Below are 22175 nucleotides of genomic sequence, written 5' to 3'. Positions count from 1 at the left end.
ACACAAGCGCTACGAACCGCGGGTTATTCGAATTCTACTGCCGCGCGGGGAAACTGACAACAACAACAACAAATTTATTTGATGATGATGATGATTGGTGAGTTTCATCGCCAGGGGAGCCAACAGTAGCTCGTATATGGCGTATCCAGCTCACGTCTTTTTCTTTACTCATCTTAATTAAATGGCTACCAAGGTGTTCGCCATGAAGAGTTGTTTCCTCGTTCGAGTAATTTTTAAGGACTCCCGCGGTGTTTACCTAACTGACTGTTTTTGTGAGATTTCCGGTTATATCGAATTTTTTCGTGGTCCCGCGTTGACATCATTATAGGCAGGTTCCACTGTACTTGATTGTAAATTGAATGCTTTGGGGTGGCGTTCAAATATCGATCGATCTGCAAGTTCCTTGAAAGGGGTCACCGCAATTTCGCCCGACTGCGTCAGGGCCGACTTCGTAGTGCCAGACGGTGCCGACATCTTTTTGTAAGCTTCTGAGGTCCAGGTTATAATTAAGTATTCTGTATTCACAGTACGTAGTTGTTCAGTGTTCACTGTATACACCTCATGATCCGAGTTCCCACGTACACGGCAGTTATGTGTGTCAGAGCACAGACATTCTGAGGTGATGACCTCACAGTAAACACAGGATACGTCAAACAAGTGGATTGTGGCGGTGCCTACAGGAGGAACCCGTTCGAGAAGCGTATATTTGCCGTTGTTCGTACATGGCGTACGCATTCCAGCAAGCGCTTCCCGAGATGTTGCCAAAACGGTTGTAGCGCTTGACCTCCGACACTAAGGAAAGAACACGTTATGGGAGATGACTCTGTCTCTATAGTTACAATGTCTAATACTTCAGTGCTTTTGTATGCGGGAGACGTGCTCTGTAACTTGCATCACACGAGTGCTGTTGCAAAACGAGTCTCACCGAGTCGTTTGTGTTGTCGGTTTTCCCTGTGCCCAGACTCAAGATTTTTTATTTTTTTTCAGTATGGAGTGCCTGCAGCCAGCTCGCCAGCATTTATGCCAACATTATCATATTTCGCTATGGCAAGCAAAAGACTCCACAGACTCGATCGGGCTGCCTATTAGACCGGTAACGTTTAAAAAAAAGTGACTGGCAATTTGGACTCTATTGAGTTTGATCTCTTCGAACCCCAATTAAGAGCCGTTAGAGCTGAATCCACAGTTCACGTTCAACTGGACATCGAGCTTTTCCGAAAGACGTGCTTGTGGTAGGGTACGGTTCGGCGTGCAAGAGACCGGAAATAAACATACGAATTCGTAAATGAATTTACGAGCACAACCTGGCTGAATATTGTCACGCAATGAAGCAATAGAGGTTTGGCGCCAAACCAGTGCGGAACACCGTAGGCGGATCATGATAGCTCTACAAGGGTTTGCACTCATCCACGATGCACGTGGTGGATCTTGTCCGAAACCTGCGTGGCTGAAATTGGCATTGGTATGCGTCCATATCGTTTGAAGTGATTCGGGATAAAGCATCTCAGAAGATACATTTTTGCATCTCTGACTTCTCTCTACTGCAATGTGCGCAGTGGCAAAAATAAACGACGCAGTTGTCTAGATATCGTGCCTATTGGGCCCTTGCATCGTATTGTATACGCCAAGAGATGACTGCTAAATCGCGCTGAAATTTCGTGTTCTGCCGGACTGACGTTATCCTGAACATTGGAGATCGCATCCGCTGTGCTATCGCAGTGCGCCCCAGAAGAAAAGTGAACGCACGTACCTTCCTTTGCTTCTATTGGCGAAGAGCAAGCTGGCAAATGTTTATATCCCTTTTGTGGCGTGGTGGAGTCAGACACACACACAACAACGCACCTACCAACTGTATTAGAAGGGACACGGGCACGCTTCTGCCAAGCAGCGCGCTTGAGTGGCGCGCAGGAAGCGGGTCAGTTTCCCTTTCTTCTTTCCTTCTTACCTCTCCCGCTTTCACTGTAAACGAGTCTTTACGTCTTGGGGCTGTTGCTGCTGCTGCTTACACTTTTGTTCCGATTGATTCCTTGGTGGTCAAGGATAGACATTGACGTGGTGCGGTTTTTGTCCTGTCGTCAGGGGTGTTGCTCCGGTTACCGTGTATTCACAAGAGCGACATTCCCCCAGAAGCGGAAGATGCGAAAAGCGTCATAGCTTTCTGCTGTCGCGTGAGCGCGAGCGCTTAACGTCGCGTCTTCACGTACACTGCTATCCGTGGGGGGATATCCTGCTACACAGCCACCAGATATTCCGTAGAAGACGACAGGAAAACGCGCTGACGGTGTCGTCTGCTAAGTGCCGTCTGCTAAATGCGCAGTACGCCACTCCCGATATTCCGCACCGTGTGAATGCTCAACATCACACGGGACGGAACTTCGGCCCTGGGAGCAGTGTTTTCGCTTTTTCTTCCACTAGAATCATCCGTGAGGAAGTCGCTCGTGTGAATACACGGTTAGTGCTGTAGAAGTGTCTGCCCCTGGAATTGTTTTTCTCGAGAAATAAATAGAGAACTTTTTGTGGAGAGCATTTGCTGTACACCCCAGGTGCTATTTGAAATACAAAGCTTCCCAAAGCGCGACATTGTGCACATGTGTGCTATGACAGTATAGATGGCCCTGCTTCCAGAAGGAACGTGAGTTTCCCCGAATATGCATCAACATATAACAGCGGAATGATTTGTCTTTGTTTTCAAAAATAATGTCTTTCGTGCCTTTAATGTCTTTCATATGATACGCTGCGCTGGAAAACACGAGATATACAGTAGTTGGGCGCACCAGGTGCATGCAGCGCCCTCCCCCCCCCCCCCCCCCCCCGTACGCAGTACAAAGTTGCAATTCTATGCAATCGCTCTTTGAAGGAAACGTAATTGGAACTCTATTACACACTGCATTCGCAGTAATTGACACACACCTCAATCTCTTCCATGATTTGCTACGTTGTTGCATGAATGTATTGCTGTGTTAGGCAGAACGATCACCAACCTTGTCCAGATGTCTCGTCAGCATGTCATCAACTCAGCAGCGCGATGTAATCGGTGCCACGGGCAAGTCTTCGGGTGTTCCTTGAAGTCCTGGCTTCCTTCTGCAAGAATATATTCTGTAGAACACCCTATAATAATGCGGAGTATTAGAATAAGGTACACCCAAGCGCTTTGGGGTCCCAAAGAACTAAGGAGTCGTCATTGTGTGTTGTGCAAAACATTGTTTGGGTTCTTTGGTTCTAGTGTGGCCGTTGCCTTGTTGTTTTTCATTCTTGTTTGCTTTCTCAATATCACGCCGCCCAGCGCAGTAACCACAGTCGTCGTTTGTACACTGTACTGATGACAACGACCCAACGTTTTGTCAGTGATAATTTGGCTGCTTGGTTTGGTCGGGGCCGTGTTGTTGCCGAGCGATCTGCCTGCCTGCCGGTGTGTTCACGCTGGTGCGGAGGTTTATGGTACTCCACAGTGAAAACGGACAGAGCTACGACGCTACAGCACGGTGTCAGTAAGTATTTCTTGTCACGGACAGCAGACACCCAGAGCGCACCCTTGACTCGAACGTTGACAACTTTCATTAGCAGGTAACGAATGACACGGTGCAACCAGAAAGGAACCGGTAGCGGACAAGTTGAAGTACAGGTTTACTGCCCGCTATTTCTGTCTTATATGTATTTCCCGTTGTGTAGGAATGTTTTCGCTGGGAATATGAAAACGTTCCCCGCGGTTACAGCGACGAGGAAGAGGAATACAGATGCCAAATTACGGGTTGCCGCTCCACTGATTGGATATCGTCTTACTCTGATTCCTATCATCACGAGCCTTTGCCGTTAATGCGTTCCAATATTGGGAACTTCGGCGGCCACACGGAATAACGCCCACGGAACCGTAGATTGTCCGCAAGGCCGAATAGAGGCAGTTCCTTCTTCTAAAAGTTATTAGACACATACCAATCTTTGATTCTTTTTTTATCTTATCATTTTGCCACTGTCAGTGTGCGGCACGTGTAAGATTAATGTGTGTCGTTTGATCCTGAGCCGTGCGTATATAGGAAGCCAGGATATTATCCGCATTGGTTGTTCTGCCTCCATTTTGGTGTTTTGTATATCGGAAGGGAACCCGGAATGGAGGACCAGCCCCGATTGCCTGCAATTCAATTGAGCATCCTTAAATTCAACTGAGCATCCTCGCGAGCAGGCAAAGGAGGCATTCCATTATCATTCGTGTTATTTTTCTCTATTTCTTATTATTTTTAACTCCAATGCAGTTCAAAAAAGATTCAGGACACGGAGGTTTGAAACTTAGTCCCCGTAGAAGTAGTGCCCTACCGACGAAGCATTAGTCCAGCCCTACTTGAACTGTTACTTCAACTGTTCGAAGCCTTCTTTTTCTTCTTTTTTTAAGTCTTTGTTGGAACTAGTGAAGCGTTGCCTTGTCACATTGGTCTGATGTTTCACCACATTTTTTACCTCATGAGAAAGCTTCTCACAGCAACATTAAAAAAAAAAAAAAAATAACAAAATATATTTCTAAGAAGCTTACGTAATCACCTGCTATGTTTAAAACTCTTATGTGTTCACAATAAAGTTCGGTCGATAGTAGCGTCTCGTCCTGTGTTCATCTCTTACGTCCTGTCCTTCTCGCGCTTTTCAATGATGAAGCTTACTACACAAGACGTCTTTACGCGTACCTCGGGGTGAAAAGGCACTTTTTCACATACACGTGTTCTTTCTATGGCATGTGGAACCAGCCATAAAATAAAATTGAATTGAATTAGAAATTGAACAATGAAGGCCATCTGTGGAAGCAGAACCGATGCTCAGAGGTCATTATACCAAACCAATGTAGCAGTAAACAGCTTTGGAAGGAAGCGAAAAGCCAGCGCTCGCTCACTCACATAGTCTAGTATACATTAGTCACAGAGAAGCACGCCGAGTATTGCTACCATTGCCGGAGCTCGAAAGCACGATCTATACGCTTTACGCTTCGACAGCTTGTCTCTGCGCAGAGGATATGGAAAGGTTTTGGAGAAATCACTTGGCGAGGTGTCTGTCCATAGGTCCCATGAGATCGCGCAATGGGAAATGGAAGAAAGAGGGAAACTGGGGAATCGGAGATGGGTGACCTATCGTAGCGTCTTGCTTCATGGTATGGGGCAACATACACACTGGACCGATACGTATTTGATGCTTCCATAATATCAGAATATTTTCCACTAGGTTCCTCGTTTAAAGTGCACGAAATATTTTCTACTACTCGCAATGCGAAATATTCGAGAAAGTGATATTCGATACGGAAAGATTTCCCATCACGAACTTAAATTAATTCGCGCTCATCACTGAAAGACAATTATACTACGAAACTTTATTTATTTTATTTCAGAACAATATTGTGTTTTGTTTCATAAAAATTGTGCCACATACACTAGCAACCAGACATGCTTTCCATCCATCTTCATTTTTCTTTTTCTTTTTGCCATAGCAGCAATAGGTAATAGACTGGCAGATCTTTTCTGCTCTTGTTTTACTGTTGATCCGTGTTTTGTGTTCCATATCACCGCCCATATTGGAAGAGAACGGCAGTTTGACAGCAATATCCTCTAACCGTGTACTATTTGCACGTGCGACATTCCCAGAATAGTCCAGCGGGAGATGCGCAAGACGTCGAAGCTTTCTGCTGCTACGCGAGCGTGAGCGCTCAACGTAATGTATTCTCGTGGTCTTCTCACCATGGGGACCGTCCTGTGGCTTAGCCATAAGATATTCTGTAGCAGACGACAGCGCCAATGGTGTCGTCTGCTATGTGCCCGCCGCGCCGCCACCGATATTCTGAATGCTCAGTTCAACATAAAAAGTGGCGGAACTTCCGCCCCCGTGCAGTTTTTTTCTTTTTCTTCCACTAGAATATTCCGTGGGTATGTCACTCGTGTGAATACACAGTAAATTATGGCGTATTCACTATCTTACTTCTTCTGCCGATGCTATTATGGCACACCTGGTCGGGCATTTACCGTGACAACCGAGCAATCATTGCACGAAGATATTGAGGCCAACACACCGCGAAAAGAACGGAAGTCTCGATTTCTGTTTTGTGGTTCCGTACGAGGGTTATGTCTTGTTACGCTTTCTTCCTGACGTTCGTACCAGTGCGGCACATAGACGCTTGGCGCAAGCTTTTCCAGAAAGCAACCGTAATATAGAGACTTCTAGCGAGAAACCAGGAAGCAGAAATTCGTGAGACGTAAGATATTTCACGCTCATTTTACTATACAGTAAAAAAAGAAGGAAGAAAAGGACAAATGCATTTTTGCACAGCAGTTGGATGACCTCAGTTCCTTATTGCCGACATTTACTCGAAGTGGAAACCAGGAGAGCGTACAGCAGACTTACAGGAACTTGCACTGCACCTCTGCTCTTGCGGACAATACTTTTACTTTGGCTAACGGTCTTTCTATTCGCACAATAACTTCGAAACCGGTAATTTTTGTCTTTATTCCGATTGTCTACCCTACATTCCACAGTTCACAACGGTTTAAAAAAGTAAAAAATGTATTCTCTCAGTCGTGATGAGTGTATCGATCAGAAAAGTTCGTGCTGCTCGCATTAGTCCTTCGACATTGGGTAGTGGACATAAGAGGGATAGGCGCGTTTCGCGTCAGTAGGAGCCATCCGCTCCCTCAAGGTCAGGCAGTTGTCCAAAGAATGGCAAGCATGTTTTCCTATCCTCATTAGAGATTGCGACTCAAGCAAGGTCAGCAGCTAGATTTAGTTTATTACGTATGCTACGCTCAGGTTTATAATATTTGCGTATGACGGAGTTTGTATATGTACCGGGGGTTGTGCGAGGCCGCTATGAGATCGTTTTTATACGCGAAATGATGATGTTCCTATGGTAGTGCTTTGTACGTTCGTGAAGGCATATTAGCGACTTCCAAAATCAATATTTATTCGGTGCGCATATATGGTTATCCTTTAGTACTGCTGTTTTTGATCATTTTGTCTACCCTACAGTATTTCGGTTATCAAAACTTAACGTACTTGAGTCGCAAAATGCGGAACCCCATGTTTAGAGGCACAAAATGCAACGTTGATCTGACTACTTCAAGTTTGTATTGAGCGCTGCAAGACAGAACTATCTTTAAAAAAAATCGTGTTAGCGCCGCGAAGCAGCTATGGCAATGAGCGGCGTACATACGTGGACAGATGGAGAGAGCACAGCAGGAAGGAATGGGACGTCTTGGGCCGACTTCGGGAAGAACTGTGCCGACATTAGAACTAGCTCTTTATTACACTTCCACGTTGTTGATCTCATACACGGACTATGTAAAAGTGTAAATGTCTGAAGTGCAACAGACCGAACAGATGCCGCAGCAGTATTACCTTTCCCTGCTGTTGCATGTGCCCCTCTTGAGATGCCGTCAAGGGCGCAATAAGTGCAACGGGTCATTATTACGAGTTGGTAGGGCTGAATTGGATTGGATTGGAAATTAAAAAGAGGGAGCGAGTCAGCAGGATGGACATGAAGCAAGGGAGTCTGCGTGCTATTCTCTACGACGATATTCTGCACAAGCAGAATCCGCATGTTCATGTAGCTATTGAGCGATTAGCTGCTTGATGCTTACGCGAAGGTGAGTTGATATTACTGCAATATAGCAGACCAACTCCCCAGAAAAGTACGATGCCCCTCGTTTCTTTTGAAACGGCGCGTTCATGCCAAGCATACCCACCGTGCCGTTCTTCATCATGCAACGGCACGAAAGGCGTAAACCGCTAAATAATGACGCGAGCCTGGTGACTCATTGAAAATATGCCCATACAGAAACACAACGATATAGCTCAAACAACGTTCACCTTCTCATCACCAGGAAAGGTGTTTCCTGCTTCCCAACGTCTTGTCATGAATACCGTTGTGGATTGTGGTCTTCAAAATGTGCAGGGCGTGAACGCTGTCAAGCGGACATTTAGATGCCTGCGGCAAAGATAGCCAGCTTGAAGAACGCCCTTCAGAAGTTCGGAAGTGCAACGGAAAGCTTGCGATCATATGCGAGATTTATGCTCGTGTCGACGCATGAATATGGACGCATTTCTCGAGCGACCTTTTCAGCTTCAGATGCTGCGAGACGTAACATGGTACGTTCAGCCGCGTATCTAGGGGTGGGGTGTCCTGATCCCCTCTTGATTTCTCTCTACACGCTTCAGTGACCCTAGGTTCTGCATGTAGCACGCTGTCCAAGACCCCCCCCCCCTCTTCCCCCTCCTCACAAAAATCCTGGATTCGCTCCTGGGTATATACGTACTACGTTGTTGTACTGGCCTGCAGTACCACGGCCACCTAGATAAAGACGTTCGGGTCCTGCTTAACTCCTCCTCTCACCTCTTTGTACGTGGCCATATAGTGTCAGGATGTTAGCCAATAATCGCCACAGACGATTTCAAACACAGGCTTCTGTACCTGTGCAGTGACTGCCCATGCGGCTGATGGCAGCGATATTTAGGTTGTGTTGCCAGTGCCCTTTGCACAGCTGCCTTTGCAGATTAAACATTGCACAAACATTTGCAGAACAAACAAAGCGCTAATACAAACAAAGCACAAACAAATAAAGCACTAAGCAGGGCTAATTTTAATGTACTCTCAATTTTAGGTAGATCATTCTGGAGTCTACAACACATCGTGGTCTACAATAATCGAATTTAATGGCGAATTTCACTGGACGCTGTCAAAATCGTGTTTCGTTTGCCGGTCCCGGTTGGAATCGCTTGTTTTACTATTCGTCTGAGATGAACTCGCTCCGTGACGAGATGAATCCGAGACAGCTTAAGATGCAGCAAGAACTGCAGACGAATTGCTTGGTCCCTGGCCACATCCAGCCCACCAACGCTCTGCCTTCTCATCTCTCTCTTCACCTTTTCTTCTCTCTCTTCTCTTCACCTCTCTCTTCGCCCTTTTGGATACCATAGGACTTCGATCCTTATTGTGAAGGGGCTCATTATTTCATTCCCCGCATCACCACCAGCAATGGGGTAGAGTATTGCCCCTGGCGATGAAGCTCCCTATTCATCATCTCACAATAAACTTGTTGTTGTTGTTGTTGTTGTTGTTTGCAGACGAATCAGTGCCATCGCTTCCGGATCTTGCGAGGCTTGCATGGCTGAGCGGGTTCATGCTAAGGTCGCGCTCGTTGGTGGTAGCCAAGGTCGTGCTGAAGACTCAGAGGTGGTGGGTTCGAATCCTACCACCGGCTGTGCTGTCCGAGGTTTTCCCTGCGTTTTCCGAAGACTTTCCAGACGAATGTCGGCACAGTTCCCCCTGAAGTCGGTCCAGGATGCGTATTATAACCCCCTGTCCCCCACTCCTTCCTGCTGTCCTGTCTCCATCTGTCCACATCTGTACGCCGCTCATGGCCACAGTTGCTTCGCGGCGCTAACACAGAATAAAAAAAAATGACTCGAGTATTGTGCTGTCGATCGCTCAAAGAGATTTTGCCCCTATCGACAACACAAATCACCCCGAAAAAAAAGAAAAAGACATGCACCAGCATCAAGGAGGGCTTTTTCAGGCCAAGGAAGAACGTTCACTGGAGCACCCAAAGAGACCGTTTGATTAAACGGGGCTGTGAACAAATTATCGCCACCGCTCCCACCTTATGACGTGCATGTGGTGAGACAATGGAAAAGAAGGAAAAAGGGCCTTGCGGCAGGGAGGGGCAGTGGCGCAATGTCGTGACGTTCCAAGAGCAAGGTCAGACCTCGTATACCCACCTCTGGCAAGCGAATGAAACAGTCCTTGGCATGTGTGCGGAAGCAACACACGAAAAAGAAAATTACGAGAGGTATGTAGGGTAAATGTAGGGTAATTTCTCGACATTCTTCGGGGTCTGTGGAAGTTGGGGCGGTGTTATACGTGGAAAGTAATGCCCGAATTTCTATTTCAGCATATAATCCACTGCGGTCCAAGAAGATGCAGGGCGTGTTGGTTTGTTTGGAGCATGACGAACAGACGCAAAAGGGACGGACGGCTGTCCGTGTATGCTAATGATGTACAGTCGGACCTCGTTTTATGAACCCTCGATATACGAATTCCCTCAACTTACGAACGGCTCCACAGGGAACCAAACTTTTTCCGTGTATTTTGACCTCGTTTTACGAACCCTCGATATCCGAACTATGAACGGATTATTAGGGAACGGACCCAAAGTAGCCAAGCCATTCTGACCTCGATATACGAACGGGCGTTACGAACGTACAGAGGACAGGCCAATGGACCGGAGGATAATGAAAGTTCCTCAGTACATGCTGCCAAGGTCAAACATACAATGTTCCAACGTCGCTACGTTCCACAAACATGATTCACCATTTCCTGAAAGAATAATTCGGGCGTTTACAGCCGAACGGTTGTGAGTTTGGACCAGGTCTCCGAGATGGAAACATCTTGCCGTTCCAAGAGAAGGCGTTCAGTCCTGACAGCCGGTGACAAACGTAATATTTGCCGTTGGAAACAATCTCATCCACGCGCGATACGGTACTTTGAGGACCGGGTCGATGAGTCAAGTGTCAGACTTCTGTCATCTCTTCTAAACAGGATAGACCCTGCCGAAAGTATGGCGCAAAGCACAATTACGAAGTATTTTCAAAAATAAAACTTATTCAAATCAATTTCCCGTGTTTTTGTGAGGTATTTGTGCACCGCACTCCTCGGACCTCGATTTACGAATACCTCGATTTACGAACGATTTTCTGAGAAACGAAGGGTGTTCGTAAAGCGAGGTTTGACTGTATCTGTCTGTCCGTGGTGTGTTGTTACGAAGGGACGGCTTGAGATTTGCATCTCGGTAGTAATGCTGTGCACAGGTCTCTTATTGACAATGCAGTATTTCTGCGCCGTGCATATCTGCGCGGCACTCTCAGAAAAAAAAGAAAACGAAAGTGTGAAAAGGTGGTAACTCCACGAGTTACCACCTTATGCGTACGTCACCTCCTTGCTCAACCTTCGAACTCTCAATTCCAGACTTGAGTATATCAGTGGAGCAATCCCAGCATGCACGTGGCACTTGTCCACGGCGGACCCCCCCCCCCCCCCCCCCCCTCCCTCGGGAAAATCCTAGATCCGCCCCTGCCAGTTACCCCCCAAAAGGTGTAACGACCCTACCTTTTTTTTCTTTTTTTTCTGAGAGTGTTTTTGGGAAGTCTGCACATCTTTCTTCTCCGTTTTCTCGGCCTCCTTTTTAGGAAATACGTTTTTTGGTGGTTCAGCACCACTCCTGTACAGAATTGTTGTTATCGCTATTACTGTATTGGTCAAAATTGTTGGGCAAACCTCTGCAGCGCCAGCTATAAACAAGTCTTGGTGTGCATGGGGTAACGATGTTCTCAGCATGGACCATCTGGACTATGAAGATACATGCATGCTGAAAGTATGTGGGCAATGAAGCTACCTTATTTATTTATTTAACTTCATGTTAGCACCGCGAAGCAACTGTGGCTATGAGCGGCGTACAGACGTGGACAGTTGGAGAGAGGACAGCAGGAAGGAGTGAGGCACAGGAGGGAATGAAGCATTGTGTGTCAATGAGAAGGAGGAAGAAGAAAAAAAACACAGAAAAGCAGCTTTGTTTCAATGATGATGATTATTGTGTTTCATCGCCACAGGCAATACTATAGCAATACTCTGCAATAGGGATCCCTTTTCTTTGGGATCCACTGGACAAGCAAACATAAAGTCGGTATCTGCACGCACGGTATGAGTGAGCCCCTTGGAAACCATGGAAACGTCATGTCCCCCAAATGCATCCCATGGAAAAGTCAGGATTTCTTTACAGATCGGAACAAGTGGAACTAAACGTAACAAGTCTGCTTTGTCTAGAGTTCGTTTGATGCACGATGCTCCGGGCCACCTCACTGGGGTATACAAGTGCTTTCCTAGTTGCTGACAGTGCCTATTACTCCGGGAGGTTTTATTTTATTTTCAACATTGGAAAGCTTTGTGCAACATGAATGGCATTCAATTTGTGTCTCCAGGCAACCGGGTCTGATCCCTAGGCTGCAATAATATGGAATCAAATCAAATAATTTAAGAGAGAGTTTTCCTGCACTAACAAATGTGAGTGAAATTTTGCAGTTTATATGGATGACCAGTCATATGGGCTTATTCCTCCTTGACGGGTATATGTATCAGCGCTTTCCAGGCATCAATGCCCTACTGCAGTGCAGTGCATGAAGTCTGAAGTCCCATGGTCGCATCCGTTCCAGGCGACTTCAAAACTATAGTGTAATTGTATTATTTTATTCCTCGTAGACCATTGACCACGGTTTTGAAAATCCCACGCGAAATAGTGGCGTACTTTGACTATTATTCGATGGAATGCATGACAACGGTAGACGCAGGATGTTGAGAGTATGCCGGAATGGATCTTTTTCACACTCGCGTCGTATCCTGACGGCTGTCCAGCGAAACACGATCGGTGCGTGCCAACCATGGAGGAAGGAAACACAGGAGCGGCCCTTCGGGCCCTTCCAACTTTTTGCCATCGGTACGGGCGTGCCAGCTTCGCAATGCATTCTGGGATGCTCCTGTCTACCATGTGACCGCTCACGTGACCCCAAGAACATGCGCAGGCCAGCTGTCACAGCAGACGACGGGAGTCGTGATTGTCTTGCAGTTCAGATAACTGCATTGTGATGAACGCCGCATGTCCAGCTTTATTTATGTGTGTTCGGAGGTTTACTCTTGGTTTACCCTTCTACTACAAGACCGATCAGGGTCTGCAAGACAACCACGTAGGACTAGAAACATCATTCGTGGCAGCGATGTTTGCGTGGCGACGTGGCCACGTTTTGTCTGTTTGTTGCTGAAGTGGTAAAGCATGCCAGTAATCAAATTTGTACAACGATGGAGCAAATCAATTGAATCTGCAGCTGTAGCACAGCGGCAGCTTGCAAAGGAAGGATTCGAGATGACTCTCTCACAGGGCAAGGGTACGAAACAACCGGTCAGGTACGTGCTTACGAATGAAACGTATTCATGTGGCCGAGCTGTTTTCTGATGAACCACAGCCGCAACCGCGGTAAGAACACGTTAACACTACGTTGTTTTTGCAGTGGTGTTCACATTTTAAGAGTAAATGCCTTTGGAAAAGCACGAAAAGCAGCGCGAGCAACAAAGCGTTGCCAAACCGAAACTTCAGAGAGGATCACGTGGTGGACAGGAAGTAATGGCGGTTTTGACAGGAGCGACCGCCAGAGGGGTCCCACGGAAATCTGCTCGAAACGGCCGCTCCTGTGTTTCCTTCCTCCATGGTGCCAAACACAGGGCGGCCCTTCAATGCAATCGCCCATACACGAGAGCGTGCCAGTAGGCGCCATCTTGTCGTGTTCACACGTGACCATAAACATGGCGGCGCCCACGAACCGCGACCTGGGTCGATGTAAACATTGTAACGCCGTTCGTTTATTTTTGTCCGTTTCATTTTATAAGATCATCCAGCCTTGGTTATTACTGTCGCGTTGTAGTAGAAAAGTAGGTCTCCAAGTGTAATACAATTAGAAGACAGTGGGATGTCTGAAAAACGAAATAATGCTGTAGGAGAGCTTGTTACTTGTGCCACATTACTTGTTGGGTAAAACTGTAATTCCTCCATTCACCTCACATTATGTATAAGGCACAATCACTGATAATACATTTGAAGAATTACCGTAGTACCTGAAATGCAGCCTGCGCGCATTGTTTCACGCTAGGTCTGCTGATTTCTGTCACCTCATACTGTGCCTGTAAAGCTGATTTCTCAACAGACTGCTTTGTTTTGCTTGCAAAAGCCGGGCTGAGTATACAACCAAAGGAAGGAGGCAGTGTGACTTCTGCATTTTTGCAACTGACAAAACGTTCTAAGCAATAAATTGCATTCTCACTGTGCTCGAAAATTTTTACCTCCAAATCACCCCGAAAGCAACAAAGCTTGTAGCAGTTTTCAGCATCAGGCACCGAAATCTCACTTTCATGCGCACACACAATCATTCCTCAAGCAGCCTGCCAGCGTTTGTTCCAGTCTATCAGCTGCAGTACTTGCGTTTCTCCTGTAATTATAGCTGTAGGGCTGCTCTCTCCTGTCATGCTAAGAAATCCTTTTTGCTGACACTGCTTCAGGACTGGGGCAACGTCTGGGTATAGTATTGGAATATGAATGCAGATGACAGTATTATGGCCCAATTAGTACACATTTATCATTGGGAACAACAACTTATTAGGGCAAATATAATAACAAAATAACAGTGGCATGTACTTTGGCTCCTAAGGCAACTATTGTCCTTTGAACTGGGTAAGCTTAGTGTACATTTGCCGGCATCTAATCTTGTGCAACTCTTCTGTACGTAGTCTGCAAGCGTGATGAATGCGTATGCTTAAGTATTTGTGAGCAATAGATCGTATTAGATGAAAGTAGTGATTTTCGAGTGACGTCTGTTCGAGCATGTGGTCATTACGTATGGAGCTGAACACACCCCTGTCCATCATAGACTCCAGCACTTGTAAGATTAACCTTTGCAGAAGTGTTGCCGATGATATGCCCTCCTGGAAAAGAGCTGCACGCAGCAGCTTCTCAGATTTCCTGCAAATGGTGATCACATCATCAGATGGATAGGGAAGTCTGTGAAAGTAATCCTTTTGTTGTATTAGTGAATGGTAGAGGGAAGGTGTACGGACTGTCAGGTGGGAGATGCAGATGTCACATTTCAGATACTCGCATAGGTAGCACACTATGCGTCCTGCAATGTACACTATCACTCTTTCAAAAAGTTGATGGCTCCGTTGGGTCTGAGAAGTAGTTATGCTCACGTAGATCCTCCTGTAGAGTCACTTCTTCTGCAGGTATGCTTCTTCCTCTTGATGTCCAGTTAATTATGTCTTCCGATAGGGGCTGTCTAGCGCTGCTGACGTGCAGTATGGAGACATTTTCGAGTGGTAAACAATTTCCTTTTTGAGAGGCTTCCACTTCGGTGTTAATGATCAATCTTTTGTATGCTGCTGCAAACTGCCTTGCAGTAGGATTATTGTTGTATCCTCCGTGCGAACGTACTAAACCAAAGAACAGTTCCAGATGATCTTGACTGACGCGATGTGTTGGGAAGTATGTCACAAGGTTCTTGGAGTGGAGAAAGTCATAGAGCTCGATGGCACTCTTGCAGCATGTGATTAAACCAAGAAACCCAGTTTTCCGGTTAGTCTGCACAAGAAGTGGCCCAGAGTTGCTCCTCCGTAGACTGCAAATGTATGTTGTGGCTATTTGAAACATTGTGCGTGCCCTTTCGATGTTTTCCGGACAGAGCGGCCTCTTCCATGACTTCTGGTGCATATTGACGGAGTTCAACACATCGAACACATTATTGATAACTCTCAGGAACCTCTCAGTTGCCTCCGAGTCCTCAAACCCTGATACACCTAGATCACGACACTCATGTATGGCATCTGCAATGCTCATGCTTAAAAGCTCTGCAGCAAGATTGACTTTCATGGGCTGCCGCTGCCACTGAACATGCGCCCTCCTTAGTTTATTTGCGGCATGGAGCCCCTCTTTCTGTTGAAGTGAGTGGAGTGCCTCTATGTAGTCCCATGATATTTCCTTGCCATCTTCATCAATGAAGGACTTGAAGTGAGAAAATGCATTTCGTATTAACTTCAGCATGTGGCAAGCGTCAAGAAATACGCTTATGGGCTCGGCTGTGTCAGGATGGGGAAAGCTGGTCCTTAGATTTTCAAACTGCAGCGAGCATCCTAAGTTATGCAACATTGACAAGTTTGCTGCAGCACCGTCGCAGGCAACAGATACAACCTTCACTCCAACATTGTGCACAAGAGACAAGCCTTGAAGGACAAGGTTACTTCTTTGCTCGCCAGTTATTCCATCTACAAGGAAGTATCCTATCGGCAGCTTCCACTGCTCATGTAACGAAACAAGTAGGATGACAAATGCCTCCTTTGCTACAGCACAAGAATCCTCTGAGGTTGGCCCAACGGTTGCGAAGCCATAAGTCCTTTTCCCATCCCACTCGACATGCCTCCTAATCGCCATCTCATCAACCATAAGACTGCATACAGTTGACAGTGCTTTCTGGTTGTTGTCCGTAACACGCATCTGCAGGGCTAACAGCGCTTCTTTTGAGTACCCTGGCTCACCTTTGACTGACTGGTACCACTTCCGTATCGTACGTGGGTGGGGTAGACACGTGTCAAAGACCTGCCTTACATAGTTATATGCACGTGGCGAATAGAAATGTAAGGTAAGTGCAAACGCTCGTAACTCTGGGCTGTACTTATGAGGCAAGCTTGTCCCCTCACTTTTTGCTGACTGCCTCATCAGCAAGTCCTTGTTTGCACCGGCAATGTTTTCGAGGCAGCTTGCGTGTTCTTGAAGTAAAATGTTCTGAGATGTGAGATGGGATATCACATGCTGTAGCTTTGCAACTTTCTGCTTGATGCGTCTTTGTGCCTGCTGCAAGGCCTTGATTCGTTTTTTGCTGAGGGTATGCAGGTTGCCTATACGTTTGACTTCCTTTTTGAGGAAGGCCTTTACTGGCGTGTCTTCAGAGGATGTCGCCTGAGACAACAGGTACCAATAACCTCATTAATACTCAGCTGTGAACAATTTAGATAGTACGTGGCAGCCACATGCAAGGCCATGCAGTCATGCACAGGTTGTGCTTCTGGTCAGGTGCATGTAGGAGCTGCTTGCTCAGAGTTCCTTTACAACACAGCATGATTGCCTGTCTGGTACAGGACCTACTCATATGGTGGCTATTCGAAGAAAGTATGAAGGTCTACAGTTACTGTCCTAACATTATGTTTACTAAAATTTAAAAAAAACATCTGATGCGGCAGTTAGCCTGCCTATAGTGAGCTGCCAGCTCTCAGCGTATCACTCGTACAGATAAACAGACCTTGGATGTCTCGAATTTAACTGTTTACTATGAGCACTCTTGACGTATTTACCTAGCACTGAATGGAAGCAATCGCACCCTTATATCTTTGTGAATTAGGACCTAGTATCACGAGACACAGTAGCACAACACTGCTCCTTTTTTGACACACTGTGCGTATACTCACTAGAGGAGAGATCCACATTGCAGTGGTCACAGTAGATGACAAAAAGTCAGCCATGCAGATCACAGAAGTTTCTCCACGCCATTGCGCTTGATCAAATCCATCTTTATTGATTCAAACAGTACAATTCATTGTGACAAGTATTGGGGTTAGTAATAATCAGCAGCATGCATACCAAGCTGGGAATTCCCTCCATGATATAGAGCACTCTCTGAGCTTTGTAACTATAACTATTAGGCTACAAGTGTTGCCAGCATCGCTGCAGCAGAGACAGATCAGTTTTGTCAGAAAGACTGTCCCTCTTAGTTCACTCAGACTACCCTCATACCCATTGCTAACACCAATAAGTGCTGGCAACAGATAATTTGAGAAATGTTTCCTCGGGCCAGTAACTATACAACAGGCTGCAACTAACGGCACTGCACTGTACTGAAATGTAGACGTGAAAGGGGCAATAATATGTTTAAACTGTATGCTCAAGTCTAATTGGTTTTCCCTTATGCACCTGTACTGTATGAAATAAGGTATTTGAAAGCCTGCTCCTGGAACATATACTTGAATGGTGCAGTCAGCACCTACAGTGGAATCTTAACGTATTAGTTATGAACATGCAATTCTTTTCCACGTCGAGTATAATTCTTACCAAAGGTTCACATCTGCTGGTGCTTGGAGTTGAGCCACTGGGGGTTGTGTCCTGGAAAGACGTGGAAATAGCAGTACAAATGTAGTACACAGGATGTTCAGTATGATCATAACCCCTGTGCGTTAGTTATGTACATCCTAGTCTTTCCGCTGAGAGCACAATCCTTACCATGGGGTCAGGCCTGCTAGTGTTCGGAGTCAAGCTTGTGAACAGACAAACGGAAGAGCCCTGAAAAGAAATTAAATTAAGTACACAACCGCGGTGTAAAGTCCCAATACTCAGAGGCAAAGAGGAAGGCTACATTTGATTTGCGGTGGAGAGAGAATGAGAGAAGCCCCTAGTGTCAATACTTCCGAAGGCTTACCGTGCGCGACTGTTCAAATTGCCCTGGTGTGTCGGAACTGATACTGCTGGAAGCCTTGGCTGGTGTGGGGCTGGACTAGAAGGAGAGTGCACGCAAGAACCATTATCATTAAAACACTGTTTCATTCAGGGCCCCTTGATAATCAGAACAAAACGAAAACTTCCAAATAAAGATTCAAAAGTCCTGCAGCACTTGTAGATGGAGTTTGGTGCTGTATCGTGGAAAGCATGGGCGGATCCAGGATTATTCGCGGTTGGGATCCAGTATGGACAAATGCCAGGCGCATGCTGGGATTGGTCCATTGAACACCATGTTAAAGCCAAGATATGAGGGGGTAGCGGACAACCTCGGTTTACACCGTGCGGGAGTAGTCTTCGAAGCAGTGACCCAGTGTGCGAAATTTTAATGGAAAATGCGATTGATGGGCATTAAAGTGAACAGTGTTTTTTTCATGCGTAGGGCATGTTTAAATCTGTACAAGATCTGTTTGGGGTACCTGTGAGGAAGTGGGTTTTATGTGGTTTTATGGTCGTTGGAAATGCTTTTCAAATATAGTTGCCCGAACTAAATCCTACTGTGTTCTCATGATTTTTGCTCTTCTGTGTGATCGTCATGCCATAGATATATTGCAGGGTGCATCATTAAGAACTGATCAGAGTGCATCACAGTGAGACTGATAAACGGAAACCGGAGGCTACCTTTGTGGTACTTGGGTTACAAACAGGTGTCACATCAAAAGTAGCACCTGGTTGTAACTCATGTGAAACATAGATACTCTCTGGTTTAGGATTATTGCTCTCTTCATGAAGAGCTCTGATCAGTTTTTAATGTCGCACACTATATACATGTGACATGCAAGCCAGGCACCTAATGTGTAAGTGCATGACAGGCACAATGCATCTGTGGTTCATTTGTTTGTGCTGCTGAGGCTTCACATTGAAGTTGCGGTAGGTGGCTTAGTAGTGAAGCCTGAGCTGTTGATTCCCTACACACGATTATGAGTAAGAGCATAACACCTTGGGTCTAACTTCTGTACAGCCTGAAAAACCAAACCATGACACACTTGGAGAAGAGAAAGGGAGGCCAGTGTTTGGGCAACCACTGCCACAGAGCAAGTGGCTCAATTCTGAGTAAGACCTAATGGTCAACTGGGGATGACAATGAATAGGAAGCTTGCTAACTAACTCAAGGACTAGCATGCGATACAGTTCATCTTTCACTCCACTAAGTGTAAGCAAGACTGAGAAATTGATGTATCGTATAAAACAAATAAAAACATGAAGGCAGCACAAACCCATAAAGATTTACTCGTGAAACAAACTGTGCGGTTAATGCTAAAAAAATGATACCTACCACAGCAGACACAAGAGGTGTGCTTGTAGTTCTGTCTACCTGTAACGGCATACTATTGTTCGGCATCACATTTGAAAGGCTTTCAAATATGTGCTCACATGGATTCGCTCTGGTGTCTTTGCTTCGAGCAGGCCCACATCCATTGGCTCTTGAGTGTCAGATCCAGACGCCATGCTCACTTCAATCTCCTCCTGTGTGTCAGGCTCAGGCAGGCTCACGTTAATTTGCTCTTGTGTGCCAGGTTCAGGCGTGCACACGCCTATTGGTTCTTGCCCGCTAGGTTCCCGTCTGGCTGGCAAGTCATGCTCCTCCTGAGGTGACAACGAACGAGTTGTATTTACCAGACTTTTAAACACCAAAGACACAAAAGAACTGGTGAACGTATTTTGTGGTCAAAGGGCCTGACCTCGAGCAAATACTTGGCAAATTTGACCGCTAACATGTCCCTTGCATTAATTCCCTTTGTACCCAAGCTCTGGGCCCATAGTGTGGCTATATGCAATTGATTATCGACCATAATTATGGCGAAACGTACCTGGTGAACTTGAACCGACGGATGTGCGACAGGAACGGAACCCTCCCGCAGGCGCACGCGTGTTAGCGACGTTCTGTCGAAGTCCTCGTTCCTGAAGTGTTTTGAGCACACTCGGCTGTACTTCGTTGGCACCCAATCCGGTCTCCCGATCGCATTCACCCATTGCAATCGTAAGGACTCGTCTCGGGGAAAGCTAAAACGTACCGCCGAGAACAAACAAAGGCAACATAATGAGACGAATCGAAACCGAGAGCACAGGGGTATATACTTACTGGTGGTACGTTACGCCAGATTCTTTACTTGCAAACTCTGAACGATTAGCGCAACCGGAATAACAACACACTACCATGGCCTGTCACAGAAGTGGCATGTGTGGCAAGCAAACAGCAATTCAATAGCCAAACACGCGAAGTCAAAGCGGACGTCGAAAGCAGCGAAGCAGATGACACGGATCAGCTGAGACGGAGAAACAAAACATAATAAAGAAAACAAGCCAAGCCGAGATGTGATTGGGCGATAGTTCCGTGACGTTGAACACGACAAGATGGCGATTTTGCGGAAAGCGACCGCTTGGGGGTAGTTACAAAAATGGCGGCTTTCTGGCCCCCCTGTGGTGCCAAAGCACAGCCGGCGCCATATTGGCGCCATCTATTGAATATGTAGGGGACTTTCTTCTGCGCCGTCAGGGTTACAGTGCATGCACAGGAGCGTTGTGAAAAAGGTCCATTCCCTCTCTGGAAAACTGAGAAAACGTCACTCCCTAAGAACCAACCAGGACGCGACATTGAGAGAGAGACGGCCCGTTTGTGAGCGCCGCTCTCTCACTCCTCCGGTTAGCGAGTGACGTCACGCCGCCGGAGCATTTGCAGCTAAAGCCCCTCTATACAGAATTCCGTATAGAGGGGCTTTATTTGCAGCGGCCGAGCAGCGCTGATCTTTAAAATTCGTTTATTTGGTATCTCAACACTTTTCGTACGAACAAAATTAGCCAAGTAGATTGCCGGCCAATCGCGAACATAGTGGTATCGGTGAATGCAGTGGTAAGTGGACGCAGTTTACCTTTGTTATTAATGGGGTGGCAACTGCGAACAACGCATACCGCAAGTACGAGTCCAAACCACGTCCCTCAACATTGAGGATCGTGTCTATGTGCGTTCCCAGGATTTTTTGCCAAATGGGCAAAGTGCTTCCAGGGGGGAGTGCAAAGCGTCCAAACCCCCACACCTAGGTTGTCAAACCGGAGCGGAACTGCTATTTTTTCCAGAACCGAAACCCAACCGAACTATATAATACGCTTTTTTGTCACCTTGGAGCTGAACCGGGGCTAATTTAAAGTACTGTTCCGAACCGGTTCGGCAAACGGTTCAGCGTTATTACGAATAGCGAGTTTTAGTTAATCTTTTTTCACTCAAACGGTTCGCAAGCGGTTTTGGTCCTGTCCAATCTGATCATTCAGTGCTGAGTCAGTCCCTCGTTTCGTTGGCCATCCGTCAAACCGTTCGCGAACTGTTTGACTGAATAGATTCACTAAAACTCGCTATTATTATTTTTTTTTCTTAAGGCGCTTGGACAAGGAGAAGAAATGTGTGAGGGAGGGCTAAAACTGCCTCATATGTGATGCAAATGTATTCAAAATTCCATCTACACGCGAATGTGATACACGATGCTCGTAATCATTTTGTTCATGCTTTGTGTCTGTGTGCTTGGGTCAGACCCCATCTGCGAGTTGTGTTTATAACTTTGTAGTAAAAAAAAAAACTTAGTTTCGTTTATAAGACTCAAAATGCAAGCTAACTGGTGAAACACTGGTGAAAAACTCGGGGTTTCTTTTCGTTGTTTTCGTTTCTATGCGACGTTAATTCGTCTTCTGGCCTGTGACGTTCTGGGCACCATAAAAAGTAGGTAATGCGCCCTTGAGAAAGTTTGCATCCTGTTCCGTACACACAACCGAACCAAAATCCCTGAACTTGAGCCTTTACGTAGTTCTCCTGCTTAATGACAATACACACAATAACTGAACTCGCAAATTTTTCGGTTTGACATGGACTCACCATTTTTCCTGTGGACGGACGCTGCGGACTGGTACGTCTATGGTCCAAATTTTGCAGGCCTTGCAGAGTTCAGAAAACGAAACAAACCGTCCGGCGAGAGCTGCGATTGGCTGCGATGCATGCGGCGCTGATGATGATGGCGCGACAGACACGCCGCCGGCAAA

At 46.3% G+C, this 22175-nt stretch overlaps 2 protein-coding genes across 3 annotated transcripts in view; both read right to left on the bottom strand.

Annotated features, from left to right (window-relative positions):
- LOC135401098 (serine/arginine-rich splicing factor 4-like) overlaps positions 1–22078 on the bottom strand; it is a 65961-nt gene extending 43883 nt beyond the window's left edge. Inside the window, exons 1-2 of one of the 2 annotated variants that reach the window (XM_064633269.1) lie at positions 22012–22078; positions 2982–3081 (exon numbers count right to left, since the gene is read on the bottom strand). The gene's annotated coding sequence lies outside the window, so the exon portion shown is untranslated. Of the gene's footprint in view, positions 1–1750; positions 1902–2981; positions 3082–22011 lie in introns of those variants that run through there. The other variant, XM_064633268.1, reaches the window with a different exon arrangement.
- On the bottom strand, positions 17080–20245 carry LOC135401097 (uncharacterized). The gene is made up of 7 exons (XM_064633267.1): positions 19961–20245; positions 19524–19736; positions 19426–19464; positions 18073–18147; positions 17877–17936; positions 17709–17759; positions 17080–17169 (listed from the first exon to the last, which is right to left on the bottom strand). The coding sequence occupies exons 2-7, from the start codon at positions 19596–19598 to the stop codon at positions 17128–17130; spliced, it is 342 nt and encodes a 113-aa protein (XP_064489337.1). The 5' UTR covers positions 19599–19736; positions 19961–20245; the 3' UTR covers positions 17080–17127.
- Positions 22079–22175: the final 97 nt, after the last annotated feature.

The sequence above is a fragment of the Ornithodoros turicata genome, chromosome 7 (genome assembly GCF_037126465.1).
Source record: "Ornithodoros turicata isolate Travis chromosome 7, ASM3712646v1, whole genome shotgun sequence".
NCBI lineage: Eukaryota > Metazoa > Arthropoda > Arachnida > Ixodida > Argasidae > Ornithodoros > Ornithodoros turicata.
This window is presented reverse-complemented; position numbering and strand designations above follow the sequence as displayed.